General features: G+C 37.8%; 1 protein-coding gene across 1 annotated transcript in view; it reads left to right on the top strand.

The window, feature by feature from the left end:
* Nucleotides 1-17,191, top strand: part of SHC3 (SHC adaptor protein 3) — an 86,745-nt gene that overhangs the window by 54,955 nt on the left and 14,599 nt on the right. The window contains exons 7-9 of the mRNA XM_041486726.1: nt 8,433-8,496; nt 11,173-11,292; nt 14,434-14,487. Of these exons, the coding sequence (XP_041342660.1) occupies nt 8,433-8,496; nt 11,173-11,292; nt 14,434-14,487 (238 nt within the window). The remainder of the gene's footprint in view (nt 1-8,432; nt 8,497-11,172; nt 11,293-14,433; nt 14,488-17,191) is intronic.

Raw genomic sequence — 17,191 nt, forward strand, 5'->3', positions numbered from 1 at the left:
TCCTTTTAATGAATGTAATGTCATGTGAATCTTTGAGCAAATAGGATGCACCAGACAATGGTCAGCCGTTACACATAATGATAAATGAAAGCCAGCTGAATCCACGTGTTGCATCTTTAATTACCCAGTGATAATTCTTGTAACACATATGAAGTCAAGATGACTTTCTTGGGCAGCAAGACAAACAAAAGCATTTAATTTTCAACATAGTGGAGGAGCAGGAGGACTAGCAGACAAGACTACTGAGCTAACCACGTGTGGCAAGTGGTTAAAGTTCATCCGAAACCTACCATCATCGTCATAGAAAGGGGCCACTCTTAAGCTTCTGTGGCCAGGCCTCTGTGCCTTCAGGCTTTTTGTAAAAAACAGTGTTAAAATCAGGTAAAATTCTTTTGCAACATGTGCAGTGTTTGCAGTTCATGTAATATGTTTGTATGCTTATTGTTAAAGCTATAGTAGAATAATGAGTCCTCACTTTTGTGTTGTATGCATGAGTGACTTATGCACTGGTTTGAATTAGGTGTTGCATGCATTGTTTGTTGTACATCTGAGTCTGAACTACAAGGATGCATGTTCACTGGCATTTAATTGAATGCAATCCATTTACTGCATGCAGCATCATAAAGTCGCACCTCCCCATGCCAAGTAAAAGATTATGTTGCACTTTGTTTTAATAGCAATAGGTCAGAGGATGGAAATACCTCATATCAGCAGTAGACTCAAATCCAAACTCTGATCCCAGTACTCTACATTAACTCTGTTGGCATGAATGGCTTGAAAAGTATTCCTCTCCAAATTTGAGGCCTGAACTTTATTAATAAAATTATTAAACCAAATCCATTTATGCCAATATCCCTGGAGGAGAGATGGTGAAAATCCAAATGTTAGAGTTGTATTTGAGTCCAATGCTGAACAATATGAAACAGTTTAGTTGATGTAGTGTTTCACCTGTGTCTGTGTTGTTTGCAGAAGTTGTCAGCAAGCATCACTGAACAAAGGGTGGAAGACATTGAAAAGCAAGAATGTGTCTCCTGTGATTCTTGAAGGCCGATAGGTAATCTGTTATCTGCAGTGAATTCTGTATTCAGAGTCCTGCTTAACATGCTGTCATGATTAAAGGTGAGTGTGTTTTATCTCTGCCTTCTTCCATGAGAACTCTGGGTGTGGGGTGGTGTTAGGAGATGCCAGAACACGTAGACCAGTTGCAGGAAGAGGTGGGCACAGCTACTTCAGAGTCAAAGATGTGGGAAGCATGAGATGGTAGCTGCTGCTTGGTTCACCAGGAAGCAGGAGTCTCAAAAGTGGATGGAGACATCCTTATAATGCATACAGCATACCTCTGAGTGGGACAATGACAGCTATAGTGCCTGATAGATTAAGGATAATTTACAATTGCTAGTTAAGCTCTTATTAGCATAGAAATGGGGTAGAATAAATAAGTTTTTGTATGCCTAAGACTGGAATCTTTCCTGTTCAATGCAGTATTAGTTGGAAATTGTTACCTAATATTTGGAATAATTTTACTAATATATGGTAATGCAAAGCCAGAATGAGAGCAATTAATTGAGCTCCCCCCCAGTCCATGTGCCTTTGTAAGAAAACACAGAGCCTCTTGGAGGCTGGGGAAGGTGGAAAGTTGGAAACCAAATAGTCAGGGAAGCAGTTATGGATATCAATGTATCCTGGATTTTCAGAAAGATGGTGACTACACATGGGTCTGCAGAAGCATGACCTGAAGCAGAGTGGTCTTAACATGTTTTAAATGCAAATTACAGTACAAAGTTAACAACTGACAGAAATCTGGAAACCAAAACACTTTCAAGTTCTGCTAACAGCACCTGGCAGCTTGATTACACAAATAATCGATGCCATAAGGAATTTGTGTGTTCACATGACATGTCCAGTCACACCAGACAGTTCATCAATGCTGAACAGTCCTTTTTGGCAAACGCAGCCCAGATATTTATAAAGTATCATCTATCTTACATAGAGCTTTCCTAAGATACCTCTCCAAAGTCCTGCTTTGGACATGAAGTCAGTTAGGCATTAAAGAAAAATATTTGTTAGATGAAATGTTTTCACTCTACTTCTGTAAAGTTTCGTGAGTCTGCCTTTGAAATATCTGCTAATGTCTACACTTTGAGAAAAATACTGTATAAATTACCTGAGGCTTGGCCCAGTTTGGAGATTACTATAATACTGATTTAGCAACAGAAAATAGTTTTAATTTCTCTCTCCATTTCTCTGACCAGGACTATGATAAGTAGCTAGAGACCAGGCTGAGTGGAAAAAAGCCTGATGGTCATAAAAGATGTTAAGGGATTGAGCTACTTAGCAGATGTAAACCTTAAAATACTTTTTTTAAGATACTTTCGGTGTAATTGACTATATTCTTGACAGTTAGAGGGTTGTCTATAAGGAAGGTTTTGTAGCTGTACATTCAAAACCAAGATTTCATATACCCTTACTTTATGTTCATCAAAGCTGCATATGCATGCAGAGTTAAGAGATATAGCTAAGGTGTGCCAGTAGGATAAACAAGTTTCACTCTGCATTTCTTGAATAAAACCATTGTTCAGAACTGTTGTGTTGGAACAAATCATCAATACCAGATAGATTTCTATGTTACTGATGAATGAAACTGGGTTTTCTGAAACTTACTTCCATGTTATGGAAGAAGATATAAATTGTACAGAAATTGTATCAAATATTCCTTAAAAAGTTAGGTCATCTGTAAAAACTGAGAACAGAGCACTGAGCATACCAATGGATAAAGAGTTTCTTTGCCAATGAAACCAAAAGAGTCCTTTGAACTGCATTGGTTTCTCTTAGGAGATTAATGGAAGTCTCACATTGAAGATGCAGGAGCATAAGAATAACTATCATTAGATAGATTGCATACTGCATATCTAATGACATGTGGTATTCAAAGCCAGCCACTTGAGTGTGTAAAATTTATTCAGTAAACCAAAAGTTAAGTTGGCCAGCTTCCTTTCATTTTCTGCTTTTAGATTTTCTACATGTGAGAAAACTCCATTTGAAGAAACAGAATGGGGAGCTGACAAAAAGAAAAGAAGAGTCATCTTCTTGCTCTACAAGTGACATCAGCTTGCGTGACACATCTACTTGATGTCACCTTATTCCACAAAAGTTTTCTTCCAGGTTTCCATGAAGACAGGCTTCATTTCGGTCAGGATGGTAACAGATGGCATCACTTGGTCTCTGCACCAGTTTCTGGGGGGGTTTCCCCTCAGGGGTGCTGTTGCATGGTACTCTGGATTCGTGGCAGTAGGTGCATCTTTGCTGCAGTTAGCCTCCTCTTTCTTTCCATACTGTTGATTCATTCTGCTTAGCTACTTCATCCTTACATCCTCCAGACATGGTCAATCTGCTGTCAAATACTGGTTTAGTTTTCAGAGGTTGTGAATGTCCCCTGTGCTACTTCAGATAGTGCATGCTCATTTTGCCTGTTTTTCAAATGAACAAAAAATATTTCAATTATTAAACAGACTTCTAAAAATGTATTTTTGGTCTCTGTTTCTTTCTTTTTTTTTAATATTTTCTCAGAAGCAAGTTATTTTTAAATTTAGTACAGACTTTGCTCCTCCTCAACAAATACTGGTACAATACTTGGTAATGATTAAAATTGATAGGAACTTAGTACTGTTAAGAAATAACTGTGTACCTTCTGAACAGTTCTTCCATTTAAAAAGTCAGTCTTTTTCTCTCTGTTTTTCAACCTGTGAAGTCCTAAACTTTTGAGGTGGGGAGAAGTAAACTTGGGAACTACAGGACACTAGAATATCTTAAAAAGAGAGTATTAGTAGGTTTTAAATATTTTGAAACAAACATTTCAGACTAAAATGTAGTCACATTTTCTCATCTCATTTTTTGAGATGGTTTCACTTTTTCCAAATATGCTGAGAAAATCTGTGCTTTTTCTACGTGTATGTAATTTCCCTGAAATATGAGTTCCAGAATTCTGGGGTTTAATCAATTAAATCATATTAATTAAGAACAGGAACAGCACAATCAAAAAATGGAGAGTATTTTCATGTGATGATGTTTCATAGAGGAACACATTTGAACTTTCTGAGTGGACTATTTTGTATAACAGAATAAAATATCACTAAAGCTATGAATGATACCAGGGCATTAGTCTTTTTAATGGAACTAAATAGCAATGTAAAATGTCCTTTTTTCTTTCTCAGATGTCAAGCCACTTTAAAGCAGTATCTGTCAATCTCAGAAAATGAATATTCGTGATTTTTTACTGGATGCACTAAATGCTGAAATTATATTCAAAATATGCAACATGTTTTGTGCCAAGAAAATGACTCCACAGAATGACCGTCTGCAAATCAGAAAATACTCTTGGGCAGATTTGGAACTCAGCATGTGGTGCTTACTGCAGACAGCACAATAACTAATTTTACAAGAGATAGGCATAACTTTACACTGATTTTTGTCTGAGCCTAGCTAATGAAGTAGGATGTGGCTTAGAATGGTGTAATGCCTGTCTATGTCAAATAATTTTCTTATTAGAAAGGAAGCAAATGTAATCACATCCAACTTTTCCAAATTGTGCAATATTTAGCCATGCAGATATATACAGAACTTTTGGTTTTGCCTTCCTTAGGCAAGGATTTCCATGCACAAGTCAGCCTAGTGGCAATACCTGTTCCTGGACGTGATTTGTATATCAGGTGCTGCTGAGGCATTTTCAAATTTGATTTGCTGAAAAAAAATAGTTACATCTACCCTGTCCTTCCTAGCTGTGCAAGCTGAAAAAAGTCTTTAGGCAATCCTTTCCACATCACTAGTCTATCTGGCCGTCTGATCAGGGAGCAGTCACAGAATCATAGAATGGTTTGGGTTGGAAGGGACTGTAAAGACCATTCCATTCCAATCCCCTGCCATGGGCAGGGATACGTGTCACTGGACCAAGTTGCTCACAGCCCCATGCAACCTGGCCCTGAACACTTACAGGGCTGGGGCACCCACAGTTTCTCTGGGAAACCTGTTCCAGTGCCTCACCTCCCTCACAGTGAAGAATTTCTTCCTAATATCTTGTCTAACCTACCATTTCAGTTTGAAGCCATTCCCCCCTTCTTATCACTAAATGGTCTTGTAAAAAGTCTCTCTTCACCTCTCTTGTAGGCTCCCTTCTGCTGCTGGAAGGTCATGTTAGTTCACCCTAAAGCTTTCACTTCTCAAGGCTGAACAAACCCAATTCTCTCAGCCTCTCCTAATAGGAAAGGTGCTCCATCCCTCTAAGCATCTTGGTGGACCTTAGATAAAATGCATATTTAGTGCAGTGACAGATGTTTGGTTGTCCTTATTCTTCTTATTTTCTTCAAATACTGCTTTTAGACTCCTTAACTCCCACGCAGGAAAAGTACTGTGCCTTCTGTTGCAGGCATGCAAAGAGTTGCTGCCAGGACACTCTGACCTTGATTACACAGAATTGCTCTATGAATATGTTTTCTGAAGTTCCCAGCATTTTTACTAAAAGCATTGTTAACTTGAACCCTGCAGTTGCTTGAATACATTTATTGTTCACAGAGGTTCAAAACCCAAAGAATCCCAGTCTTCCTACAGCCTTTGGGAACACTGAGTTCTGTAAAACCAAGACATACTACCAAAAGGAAGACAGATAGCTGCTTTTTTAGGGAGTGGGGGGACATGTAGCCCAGTTGTTGTTGTGGTTTTTTTGGTTTGTTTTTTTTTTTTTTTTTTTTTTTTTTTTTTTTGTTTTTTTTTTTGGTTATTTGATTGTTTGGAGTTTTTTTTTTTTGTTTGTTTGTTAGGATTTTTTTTTAAGTCTTCTCTGCTCTGCCAAGACAGGGCATGCAAAGAGTAGTCAAGGCTGCCTTGTGAAGCCTTGCCCTGGGCTTCAGCTTTCACCTAGTTATTTCCTCTCCTATCTCAAGTGGTAGTTTTGATCAACAAGGTCCTTGACTCAGATGAATCTATTGGGTAACACATTTAATGTCTGGTTATCAGGAGCTGGCAGATAGGAGAGGTAGTAGCAAAACTGCTACAAGACCAAACCCTGCCCTAGAAAAATAATGAGATTGCACACATTTTTTGTTGGGTTCAGTGGCCTGAAAATCCCCTTGTCTTTCTGTAAGTTCCATGCTGCCACTAGAGAGAGAAGATGATGGGGGCAAATAGGAAGAGAAAGGAAATGATAGACTAATTTATCCCTCAAGCCCATATCTCAGAAATCCAAGTCCTTTCTGTGAGAGGCAAAACCTACAAGGTATCTCAATGTACCAGTTGAACCACTGGAATAGACAAAGAGCTCACAAGTGTTGGTGATGTCTCTGTGAGTGCAGCTTGCAGTCAAAATGCCTGGAAAACTAAGACACACCTGGTGAAGGAAGAGGCGTGGATCTGAAAGACTGAAGTGGGCTGGAGACCACCACTGGCCTGAACTTCTCATTCTATTACCTCCAAAGGATTTGGTTCAGCAGAAGAAAGAGACGGGAAACCACAAGTTTTAGCTCAGTAGCCAGAAAGGATGACTCTGTAAAAGATGATGTCTGCTTGTTTTTCTTGAGTCAAACAAAAGCATTTTTGGTGAATTTTTCTTTTGAGAGGTGTACTATTTACTTTTCCCTGGTTACATTTTCAGGAATAACACTTGTCCCAGTATTATGGTGATCACTGTGTGATTCTTGCTGTGTTTTATTTCTAAAATGCATCAGACATGTTCTTTTAAGCCAACTGCTTTTTAATTGCTCTGTAAGAAAATCTAGTTATTACTTTAACTAAAACACTTGTTTGGAGTAAAAAAAAAAAAATGTGGTGAAGGTGGGAACTAAATACAGGCTCTGAACTGTGAATTAGGGTATTGTTGTAGCTATAATGGTCTTGAGTGCATATGCAAGGCAGGGTTTGTAGTGAGAGGCAATTTTATTAGATAAACAGATGTAGCTGGGGGAAAAAAAGGCATAAGAGAAGCTATGGAACAAACCACCTCTCCTCTAGACCTGAATAAAAGATAGGGTACTTGAAAGATTTTTTAACCATCTCTCGCTATAAATCTTACACTTCTTCAGAATGGCAGGACTGTAAACCTGCTTCAGTGTGTTCCATTCCCCCAACCACCCATCTCCCCGAACCAATAAAATGTGATTCTTTCAGGTGATTCCAACCTTGAACTGGGTCCAAGCTAAAAGCTCACAAGGCATGACATTATATCAGTTACTGATTGCCACCTGATATAATCTGTCACATTTGCTGAGTGAATGCTGATATACGTGTATGGCATTGTTCTCCTGACTCACTTGTTGATCCTGTGCATAGTTGAAATATACAGCACATGGCATAAAGTTAATATAATTTATGCTTTATCTAGATGATATTTCAAAGTTTTGATTATTTTGCCTGTTCTTCTAGTTCATAGTTTCCCATTCTTTTGTTTTCTGGTTTGGTTTTTTTGGCTTGGTTGGTTGGTTGGTCACTTGGTTTGGTTTTGGGTTTTGGGGGTTTTTGCATAAAGTATGTGTTATTTGCATGGTTTTGGCTCTAAATATAATGTGCTGTTAGTCTCAATACATATAAAAATAGTTAAACAAGGTTGGGAGTCACCTTTGCTTGTTCCTGTGAAACCATTCTGTCCTGTAGTGGGACAAGCCTATTAAAGGCTTGTACTTAGTGGTCAGAGGAAAGGCCTGTGTGTGTACAGGAGCAAATTCTAAACACTGACCAGACTGACCATTCAGATAATAAGTTGCTAAATACTGAGAGGAACTGTAAGATTTGTTTGGAGCAGTATAATTTCAAGAGTTTTTGTGATGTAGAGTTACTCTTCTATGAAAGGGTAAAAATTCACATCCGTTTTGGACATACATTTCCTTCAGTCAACCCAAGTGTGATGGGAAGAATGAAGCAACGTTAAAAAACTGAAACAAAATATTGTTTCAGGCAATGATTTTCCCTATAATATAAGTGTAAGGTCACTAATAAACTACTCAGACTGTATTGAAATAATACAAATTAAAATGTACATCTCATGTACTGTATAGAATGTACATATTACCAAGAGTATTTTAGGGTTCTGTTACTATTTAACTCCTGGTGGTTTTGCTCTAACTGGAAAAGTGCATAGTATAGTAGTACGAAAAATTATGCTTTCTAACTCCCACATTAAAATAAACTTTTTATAAAAGAAGGTGTTAAGCAATGTACAAAAGTGAGACTGGAAAGATGGTATTATGAGCATTATTCTGATTTACACTGAGAAAAAGTCTTTTTAATAGTGTGAGGAAACATTTTCTTTTTTAAAGGAAAGCTAACTGACCTGCTAACTATCCTCACTTGTGCACAGAAATACAGTTGAAACTATTCTCTCCAGTGCATTTCAAGCATAATGAAGAAACCCACACATTCTTTTGCCATAAAGCTTTTTTCTGTCTCTTCAGGGAAGCAATCAGTCGTGTTTGTGAAGCCATGCCTGGTGCCAAAAGAGCCTTCAAGAAACGAAAGGTATTTTTTCTCTTGTAGTGCAGTTGACTGTATTTTCTCTGTACAGCACAGTGGAGACCAGGCACAGCAGGCAGGTGACTTTAAGGCAGCTTTGAGAATTGCAGATGATTAATCATTTAAAGTATTGGCTATTTTTACTCACTGTATGTTGTCACTTGCCCTTTTGGTCAGGATCTGCTTTTATACGCATCTGGAAGTATAAGTACATCTAGGATGAAGATTGTGCCTTTATGTTCCTTCCATAGAAACCTCCTCCTTTTACTTTCTTTTGTAGATTGCAGGTGGAAGAGTTAAAACCAACAAATGGGATGTCTTTCCATAAAATGCATGAGTAAATTATGGAAATAGGTGCTGGAAGATACAGCAGAAGCCCAAAACATATATAGTGTTGAAAGTGACTAGATTTGTTTTTGAAAGATAGATATACTGATGACGTTTGAAGAGTTTGGTAATCACTGATTTCTGGAAATGGAAAGAGCATATGAGGTGATCCTTTGTTCCCTCTGCTTTTTCCATAAACACCTGTGGCTGATGCTCAGTGCCCAGTGCTGATGGTGAGTCCAGTGTGTACCTGACATCATTACTACCATGCTTTTATTTTTATTTGTGTGCTGGGAGTTAGAGTCTTCCTACAGGGAGAGGAGGAAGCCTTGGCTCAGCTCCTGCCCTGATGGCTCTCAACAGTCTCTTCCAGAGGCCTGCTAGCAAAGCTGGGATGTGGTGCTATCTCTAAGGAAAGAAGCATACAAAGTAGTTAATTATAGCTCTTGTGTGTGTTCTTGGGCACAGAAGGAGAATGTGCAGGTGAAGGAAAAGGTCTGCCTGCTTCTTCAGCTGCTGTACCATCTGGGCAGAATCTTAACAGAAAGGAACGCAATGAAATGCCACTTGTTTGCAACGGAGGATCTGGTCCTGGTAAAGTCAGTCATATGTGACAATGTGTCACAGTGTAATTGGAAATTGTCTCAGAAATTAAGACTATGGTTTCACCTCCACCAAATTTATCTCATTGGCATTTCTTGGTTCTCTGGCTTTTCATTTTAAATTTGAAAGTAAAGACAAAATTATCTTTCTTCTTGGAAAGCAAAATGACACAAAATGTAGCTGAAAAAATAAGTTAAACAGAATTCCAAGTGCCTAGTGAGACACCTTGCTGTATTACAGGTTTTAAAAGTAATGTTGCTTATAAGTTGTTGAAAAAGAGCAACAGAATTTCAGATAAATGTCAGACATGTGTCTTTTGCTGGTCTGTACATTCATCATGTTTCTGCCACTAGTAGCATATCAATTTGGTTAAGGTGACGTGTACTTCCTGAAGCCAAATTTTCACACTTTACCTGCACTGTGGGTAGGTGATCCTTAGGCATGACTCGGGAATCATGAAGGATTAAGGAAAGAAGAGATACAAGAATATTCAAAAGAGTTTGTTCAAAAGAGAAGTTGATGAAGTACTAGCTCTGTAACATGAAGGGTTGAAATAGTGCAGCATGTTACATAGAAGCAGTATGTACGTAATATATTTTTAATCAGTTAAACAGAAGGGAAAGAAGATAAAATTGAACGTATGTAAACTTTCAGGACTACGGAAGCTCAAGTGTGTCCATCCTACTAGGAACAAAACCATCCAAGCTTGCAGGAAGCTTAGGACAAGTGCAAACATAGTGGCAGAAGAACACTGTCTCCAGTAATTTTGTGTTTATATCCTAATGACCAGCATGAATATTCACCAGTGCAAGTAGAGCAAGTTAAAGGGCTTGATCTGTTACTGCTGGGCAGCCTTTTTTTTTACAGGCTGTGTTTACTTGGATGCAGCTGGTGTCATGCAGCTATGTGGTTCCCCATAGCTGTCAAAAGTGAGAAGTTTATGAATTTTCCTTTGACAGCATAACTTCTGTTGCTGCAATGCCTCCTAAGAGCTGGTGGCATGCCTATAAAAGTTATCAATACTATTACATCCCCTGTATTACATTCTTAGACTTATTCTCTGATAATCTTTAGATGCATATTTCCCCACAGCATAAAGAGGTTTTATTTGTCTGTTCTGGCTTTTACCTACTCTAAAGTCTACAAGAAAAGTCATAGAATGGTTGGGGTTGGAAGGGACCTTTAGAGGTCATCTAGTCCATAATACACCGTATCCCATTTTGTGAGCATTCCATTGGTATCACTGGAGTCCCACTTTCCATATGGCAAGGAATGGTCAGTAGATGTAGAGAAAACAGTAAATTTCAAGAGCTGAAGCTATTTTTATAGGACAAAACCATTGTTGTTTTAAGATACTGACTGAAAGCATTCATCTTAGTCTGCTTACTTGGTCCCTTGGTGAAGATGAAGATGACACTGGTGCTGTCCCACAAACCCCCTTTTTTTTTTTTTTTTTTTTTTTTTTTTTTTTTTTTTTTTTTTTGTGAAGAGTAGATGAAGAGCTGCTTGGCTAGTATAATTATTATTATTATTACTGTTATTATTAATAGTAGTAGTAGTTATTGTTGTTGTAGTAGTAGTAGAATAAATGAGAAATAATTTCCAGAGGAAGACATCTTGTTGCAATTAAATGATCTCTGAAAAGTCGTAAACTTTTTAGAAGCCTTTAAGATCACACTAACCCTGCATACAATGAAGGTCATTCAAAAAAATCAGAGAACCAAAATCTGCTTTTTCCCCCCCTCCTCACAGCCACCAAGCAAAGTCCTTTCTAGCATCTTGGGAAAGAGCAATCTTCAGTTTGCAGGAATGAGCATAATGTTGAATATCTCCACCAGCAGCTTAAATCTAATGAATCCAGATACAAAACAGGTGAGTGTAACTTCTGTATTAACTTGTGAGGCTTTTGATGAACAGCCTGCTACACAATTATTTGCTGTCTGCCAAATACTCAATTGCTCAAACTTATTCCTCAATAATTTCATAAAATGAATGAACCCAAAATATAATCATAGTGGAAGTCAGCTTATTTCACTATTCAATACAACTTTGATAAATTATTTTCTTCTTGCCATGTTTCAGGTAGATTGGTTTTGCTCTTAAAAGACCTATGATGTGAAATACCATTATCTGGTTGTGAGAGTTCTTATTGAATAAAATTACAAACTTCCAGAGTCATAAAAGGGGTGTGCTTGGAGCAACAGCTAAAATACTGAATGTGCATCCCCAATTTTGTTGTTTTCTTCCCATTTAGAGTCTTAAAGGCCAAACTGTTCCTGAGGCACTGCCAAAAATACAGCCTCAGGGATTTTGCAGTGCAGTGAAAGGCCAGACTTTTAGAGAGACAAGGCAGCCTTTTTAAAGTAGCTCATTTCTTCTTCTTCACTGTGCTGAAGGTACAGATAGACTTTGGGGAATCACTGCAGTGGTTTGTGAATGATGTATGAGATGAGAAAAATCCTTGCTCAGGGTATATATAAAAAGGAAGCAGACAGACATGCGTAGTCACTGCTGTGCTATTTGCTGTGGACCACATATTGCATTAGGGCATGCAACTTTCTGCCCAGATACAGACAGAGAGAAAAGAAGTAAAATTCCTACTGTCCTTTGGGGCCTCAGGTTTAAAAAATAAGAAAGAATATATATATACCATTTATTAAAAATCTTGCTGTTCATTAGTATGTTTTTATTCGTATATCTTCATTCTTATTCTTATTTAGAAAACATCACAATTCTCTGCAGTGAGCACTGAGACTGGGGGAGCAGGGCTATGACTGGCAGTAGTCTGTAGCCTTACTATGGAATATACACAGCAGTGCTTTTCATAAAGACAGTTACTCCTCATCAGAAGCATAAGAACGTGATGTTAATTAGCTTTACTAAGGAAGTGCCAAACCCTGAAAGTCAGCTTGTCATCAGCCAGTGCTACGGCAGAAATGTAGTAAAACTCATTTATTTCAAAGAGTCATCCACTACATGTTTTGCCTTTTTCTCTGAATTTACAAAACTGTTCATCTTTCTCTTATATTCTTTTTGAGGTAGACACTTCTAGGTGCTGCAGGCCTGGGAAATGTCTGGTTTCTCAGAGATCCCCAGTCTGGCTGTGGCCTCCCCTGTTTCTTTTTTATGCCGAAGATTCGATTTGCAGATAAGCATGGCCCAGCAGCTTTCCCCTGTGAGGCCCCACACAGGAGGATGGCTGCAAACTTCTGTAATAGTTTCTTTTTCCCAGCAGATCTGAAAGGAAAGAAAAGACAAGCCAGGGTTGTTGGCCCTTGTGGTAGAAGGAAAGTAGCTGCATGTACCCGTGCACAACAGTTCTGTGAACATATTAAGCAGAGATGAATGGAACATGATTTTGTTTTGCTTATTTCTTTAAAATGAAGGTTGGCATAGATTAAAATGTTTCTGAACTGTATGCCAACATTAGCGAATTGTTTTATTTTAAACAATGCAAGGCATTGATACTTTGCTGTATTTCTGTTCAGTATTTTGATATTGGTAGAGGTGAGGTGGGGAACACTCCTACTTCAAACTAAATTAGCTGTGGAATTAAAAAAGCCCACCTGACTTGAACTAATGATTTCAAGCACTTTTCACCCTCCTTAAAATTTGGGGAAAATTAGTTTAGTGACAATCTGAAATAATTTTTCTTTTACATGCTGAAATAAAAGATTAGGTTATTTGCACAAGTCAAGATAGTGATAATATGAAATTGCATGACAGAACTTCACTACTTCAGTTCTGTTGTTAAGATAATCTACATTCTATATGTATTCTATGTACTATATATTCTATTGTTACTTCTTTAAGGGGAAAAAAGAGAAGGAAATCCTCACTGCTGGGTAGCAGAACACTAATTTACAAATATACACTTAAAAACTAACCACATCTTTGGAGGCTGTTGTGGGAAAAGCAGGGCTATTGAAAATGAAGTGCTCTTTCCGTAAAAGAAACACTACAAATAGTTGTCACCTCTCTCTGACTTAGTGAAGCAGCAAGATCCAGAGAATGTTCTGTCAGATTTTTTTATTTCCAAGGAAGGTGGTTGATAGTTCAGGTCTTTAAGAAGCAGGTTAGGGGAAACAGCAGAGAGAATATTTTTCTAGTCTATTTTGTTTTTTCCAGAATGGTTTTTTGTATGTGGTTCCCTCTCCAAAGTGAAGAATCAAGATCCTAAATCTTATTGTGAGAAGCTCTGAGGCACTTAACAGTGGCCTGTTCCATCCCAGATGAATTCCTTGGCATGGCTTCTGTGACTCAAATATCAAGTGAAAATTTCTTTCAAATGACCTTTTCTTTCTTGGTTGTTACATGATTTCATTATTAAAAGATTTTGTAAGTTGATTCTCAGAATAGCAGAGATGTTCTGCTTTTATTAGAGGTTCAGAACAAATTGTCTTTTCCCAGAGAAATAACATATTAGTTCAAATTGTACATAAGCAATTTGAATTTCAAATGGCCTGGAGTGTGCCTGTGAATTTGTCCACAATGCTACACTGCAGCTAGATTCAAAATTCTATTTGCATATTGTAAACATGTTGATGTTTGAAACATAAAATGACACAGTAGGTGTTGGATGCAATGTTAGGAATCTTAGCTGGTGTAGAGGTTGGCATGGTTTCATTGATTTCACCAGAGTGGCATCAGCAGAAAAATGGTTTGATGAATAGGACCTTTTGTTTCATTCATCATTATCTGTAATAAAGAAAGTGAGTTTTAGCAGATTAAAATTTCTCCAAAGACACTCTCTGACAGGTCTGTATGATTTAGTAGACTTCTGAGTACATTTAGCAATCTTGCAGTATCCTGATACATTTTAAAGAACACCAGAATAGAAACATTTATCCTTAAGTTTGTTTATGTTATCTTGCTATTCTTTGAAGTCCTTATAGGTCCTTATTTGATCTTGATTTTGGATTTTCACCAGCATACAAGCAAAAAAACAGAAATCAGAATTGCAAACTGTAAGAAACCCATCTGACTCACACTTGTTCTTTCTGATCCATACAGATCATAGCAAATCACCATATGCAATCTATCTCCTTTGCGTCTGGAGGTGATCCGGTAAGCGTTGCTGTAAAGCGTTCTCCCACATAGAAACTGCTTTACGAGGGCTGTGTGACAAAATTTAAAGCATATCTTACTAAAAGGAAAAATCACAACAGCTCCTGTTTCTTCTTTCATAATTTTTTCTTGATTGTTGCCATCAAGCTCTCTTTGAGCAGAATGGCTGACAAGCATTCATGGATCCTCCCCTTCGAATGAGTGTAACAAAAAGTATCAAGGGGCTGTAAGCATTCATATAGCAACTGATAAGCAGGGCTTTGTTTTTCAGAGTAATGTAGAATAGTTATATGGGTATTGTATGGATTTTCATCCTGTTATTTGTCTTGCACTTTTTACAATAATAGAATATGTTGCAGCTGTATTTATAGTATTTATAGTATTTATAGTATTTATAGTAATGCATGCTTTTCTTTTTTTTTTTTTTTTTTTTTTCTTTTCTTCTCAACTGTAAGTGTGAATTGAGAAGACTGTGCTAAATTCTGCCTGCAGGTATATTTGCTACAGTCATGCAGGTTGAAGACAGGCTTTCAGAAAAAGCACAGGTCTTTCTTTTCTGTTTTGCAAAGCTTTTAGATGCACCTACAAATTTTATTTATTTAGATCAAAGGGCAGATTCGTGCTTATTGTGCTTTTCCTTATTTTTATAACCTGTTCATCCAAAGGTATATTAATAAATGGGCTTCAAAAGTATTTGTCATTCAGGAAGCAATGGGAAAAATATAAATTAGTGACAGTGCTTACCTCTTACCTAAGAAGTTTGAAAGCTTTTAAACTTAGATTAATTGAATGAGTACCTTTTTCTCCATCATGTGATTATCTGTCATATATCAGTTATGTACTACAAGTAAGGCAATTTCTAGCTTGCTTTGTGAGTTAATTCTCTTAGTTCAGTTCTGTTAAGGTGAAGATGCTTGGTGCTTTCTCTGTTCATTATGTTTTTGTCAGAAAACATAAAGACAAATTCTATCTTAGTATAGCTTCACTGAGCTCAGTACAATTGCAGAAGGGAAAAGGACACAATATCACAATAATTTGGGGAACAAAAAATGGATCAACAGCAGCTTGGAAACACAACAGATTGCAATGGATGCTGTAAATGAACAATTCCTGAAGTGGGCAGAGGAGTGATTAGCACAGTTCCCTGCCTCCGTAAGAAGATTCTTTGCTACCCATCTGCCATCCCAAATGCTAGGTCCTGGAAACACCATTTCACACTGCCCACTGATGAAATGATTTACCAGGAAAGAGGAGAGGAACAGCAGTAGAGTTCTGGATTTGGAGTAAACAAGCTCTTCCAAATGTTTTAAAGAGATAAAAATCTCGCTACTGAGTCAGTGAGCTACCAGAGAAATAAAATTGCATGGTGCAAGGGAGCCTACAAGGTACAGTAAAATTATGAATTTGTGTTCCCAATAAGACTACTGCATGAATTCATTCTGATGTTGGGAGGAAGAAAGTAGGTATAAGTATCTAATGTTTTTCTACAAGCTTCTCTCTGGTCAAGTAAGGAACAGCTTTAACTCAAAAGCTTGTGCAAAAAGCAGCTAGTTCCTTTGTCCTGGGTGCATGTTGAAGATGACAAAATGCAAGGATGTGATTTAGCTCACAGCTTTATTTACTCATCAGAGAGGTATCTAAACATAACTTTCATCAGCCCTTAATGATTTCTACTTGGTAGTGGACTGCCATCACCAAACTGCATCTCCCAACCACAGCTGGCCTCCAGACCAAAAATGTATCTCCTTATATGACTTTTAAACAGGTTGGAGAAAAGCCATAGTGACCTAGGAAGCTAGATATGTGCCCATGTTTCTTCAGGAAGTGATTCCCTTATTTTGAAGTTATTTTGGAGTTTTGTTTACTAGGAGGTGAGACAACTCTCACTTCTCTACCCTGCCAGCCTTTCTGCTCAGGCTATCTGCCTCCATTTGTCATAGCAGTTGCCTTTACAACCTTCCTTCTACTCCCTTTCCATTAATTATATTATTCAAAATATAACCCCTGGAGAAGTGTTCCACAGTTCTTGAGAAAGGACAGTATTCTCCTTTGCATATTCTGGCTGTGCCAGAATATGGGAGCTTAAAAATCTCTGTACCAAATCCTTTTATGTGCCATTTCAGAACCATTTTTATTTCACTTCCAAGGCTGTGTTCTCAATCTGCTTTAGCTCTCTTCAGCCCCTCCTGTGATACGCTAAACAATTTTGCTCCACAGTAATTTCAGGTGGCTGTTTCCAGGCTGTCAGAGAAGACATCTGTTTTTTGGAGATATCTGCTGAAATTTTGGAGTGGAGGATGTCATAAGGTCTAATAAGGCAGGTCTATCAGAGGTCCCTGAAGGCAGTAGTTTTTCAATTTCAGCAATACCTCCACATTTTAACACTACAATGCAATGTCTTTAGGCTGAAAATTACAGCTCATTCATACTTGTTTCATACATGTTTTCAGTTCTTGAATGTCAAGGATCACTTTGCTGCATCAGCCAAGTCCTGTACAGTTTTTGGATGAGGGTCTTCTAACTTAGCCACACTGAAATGTGCCCACCTTAGGTCCTTAATGGTTTGTCATAGTCAGCTTGAATCTCAGAGCTTTAAATGAAATAAGGTGTAGGTGATTTCAGACTGTCACACCCACGCTAGCTATGAAATAGATCTATGATTTACTCAGGCATAAATGTATCCATTAGCTATGCCTGAAGTAGT

The sequence above is a fragment of the Pyrgilauda ruficollis genome, unplaced genomic scaffold (assembly GCF_017590135.1).
Source record: "Pyrgilauda ruficollis isolate IOZ18807 unplaced genomic scaffold, ASM1759013v1 scaffold78, whole genome shotgun sequence".
Taxonomy (NCBI): Eukaryota; Metazoa; Chordata; class Aves; order Passeriformes; family Passeridae; genus Pyrgilauda; species Pyrgilauda ruficollis.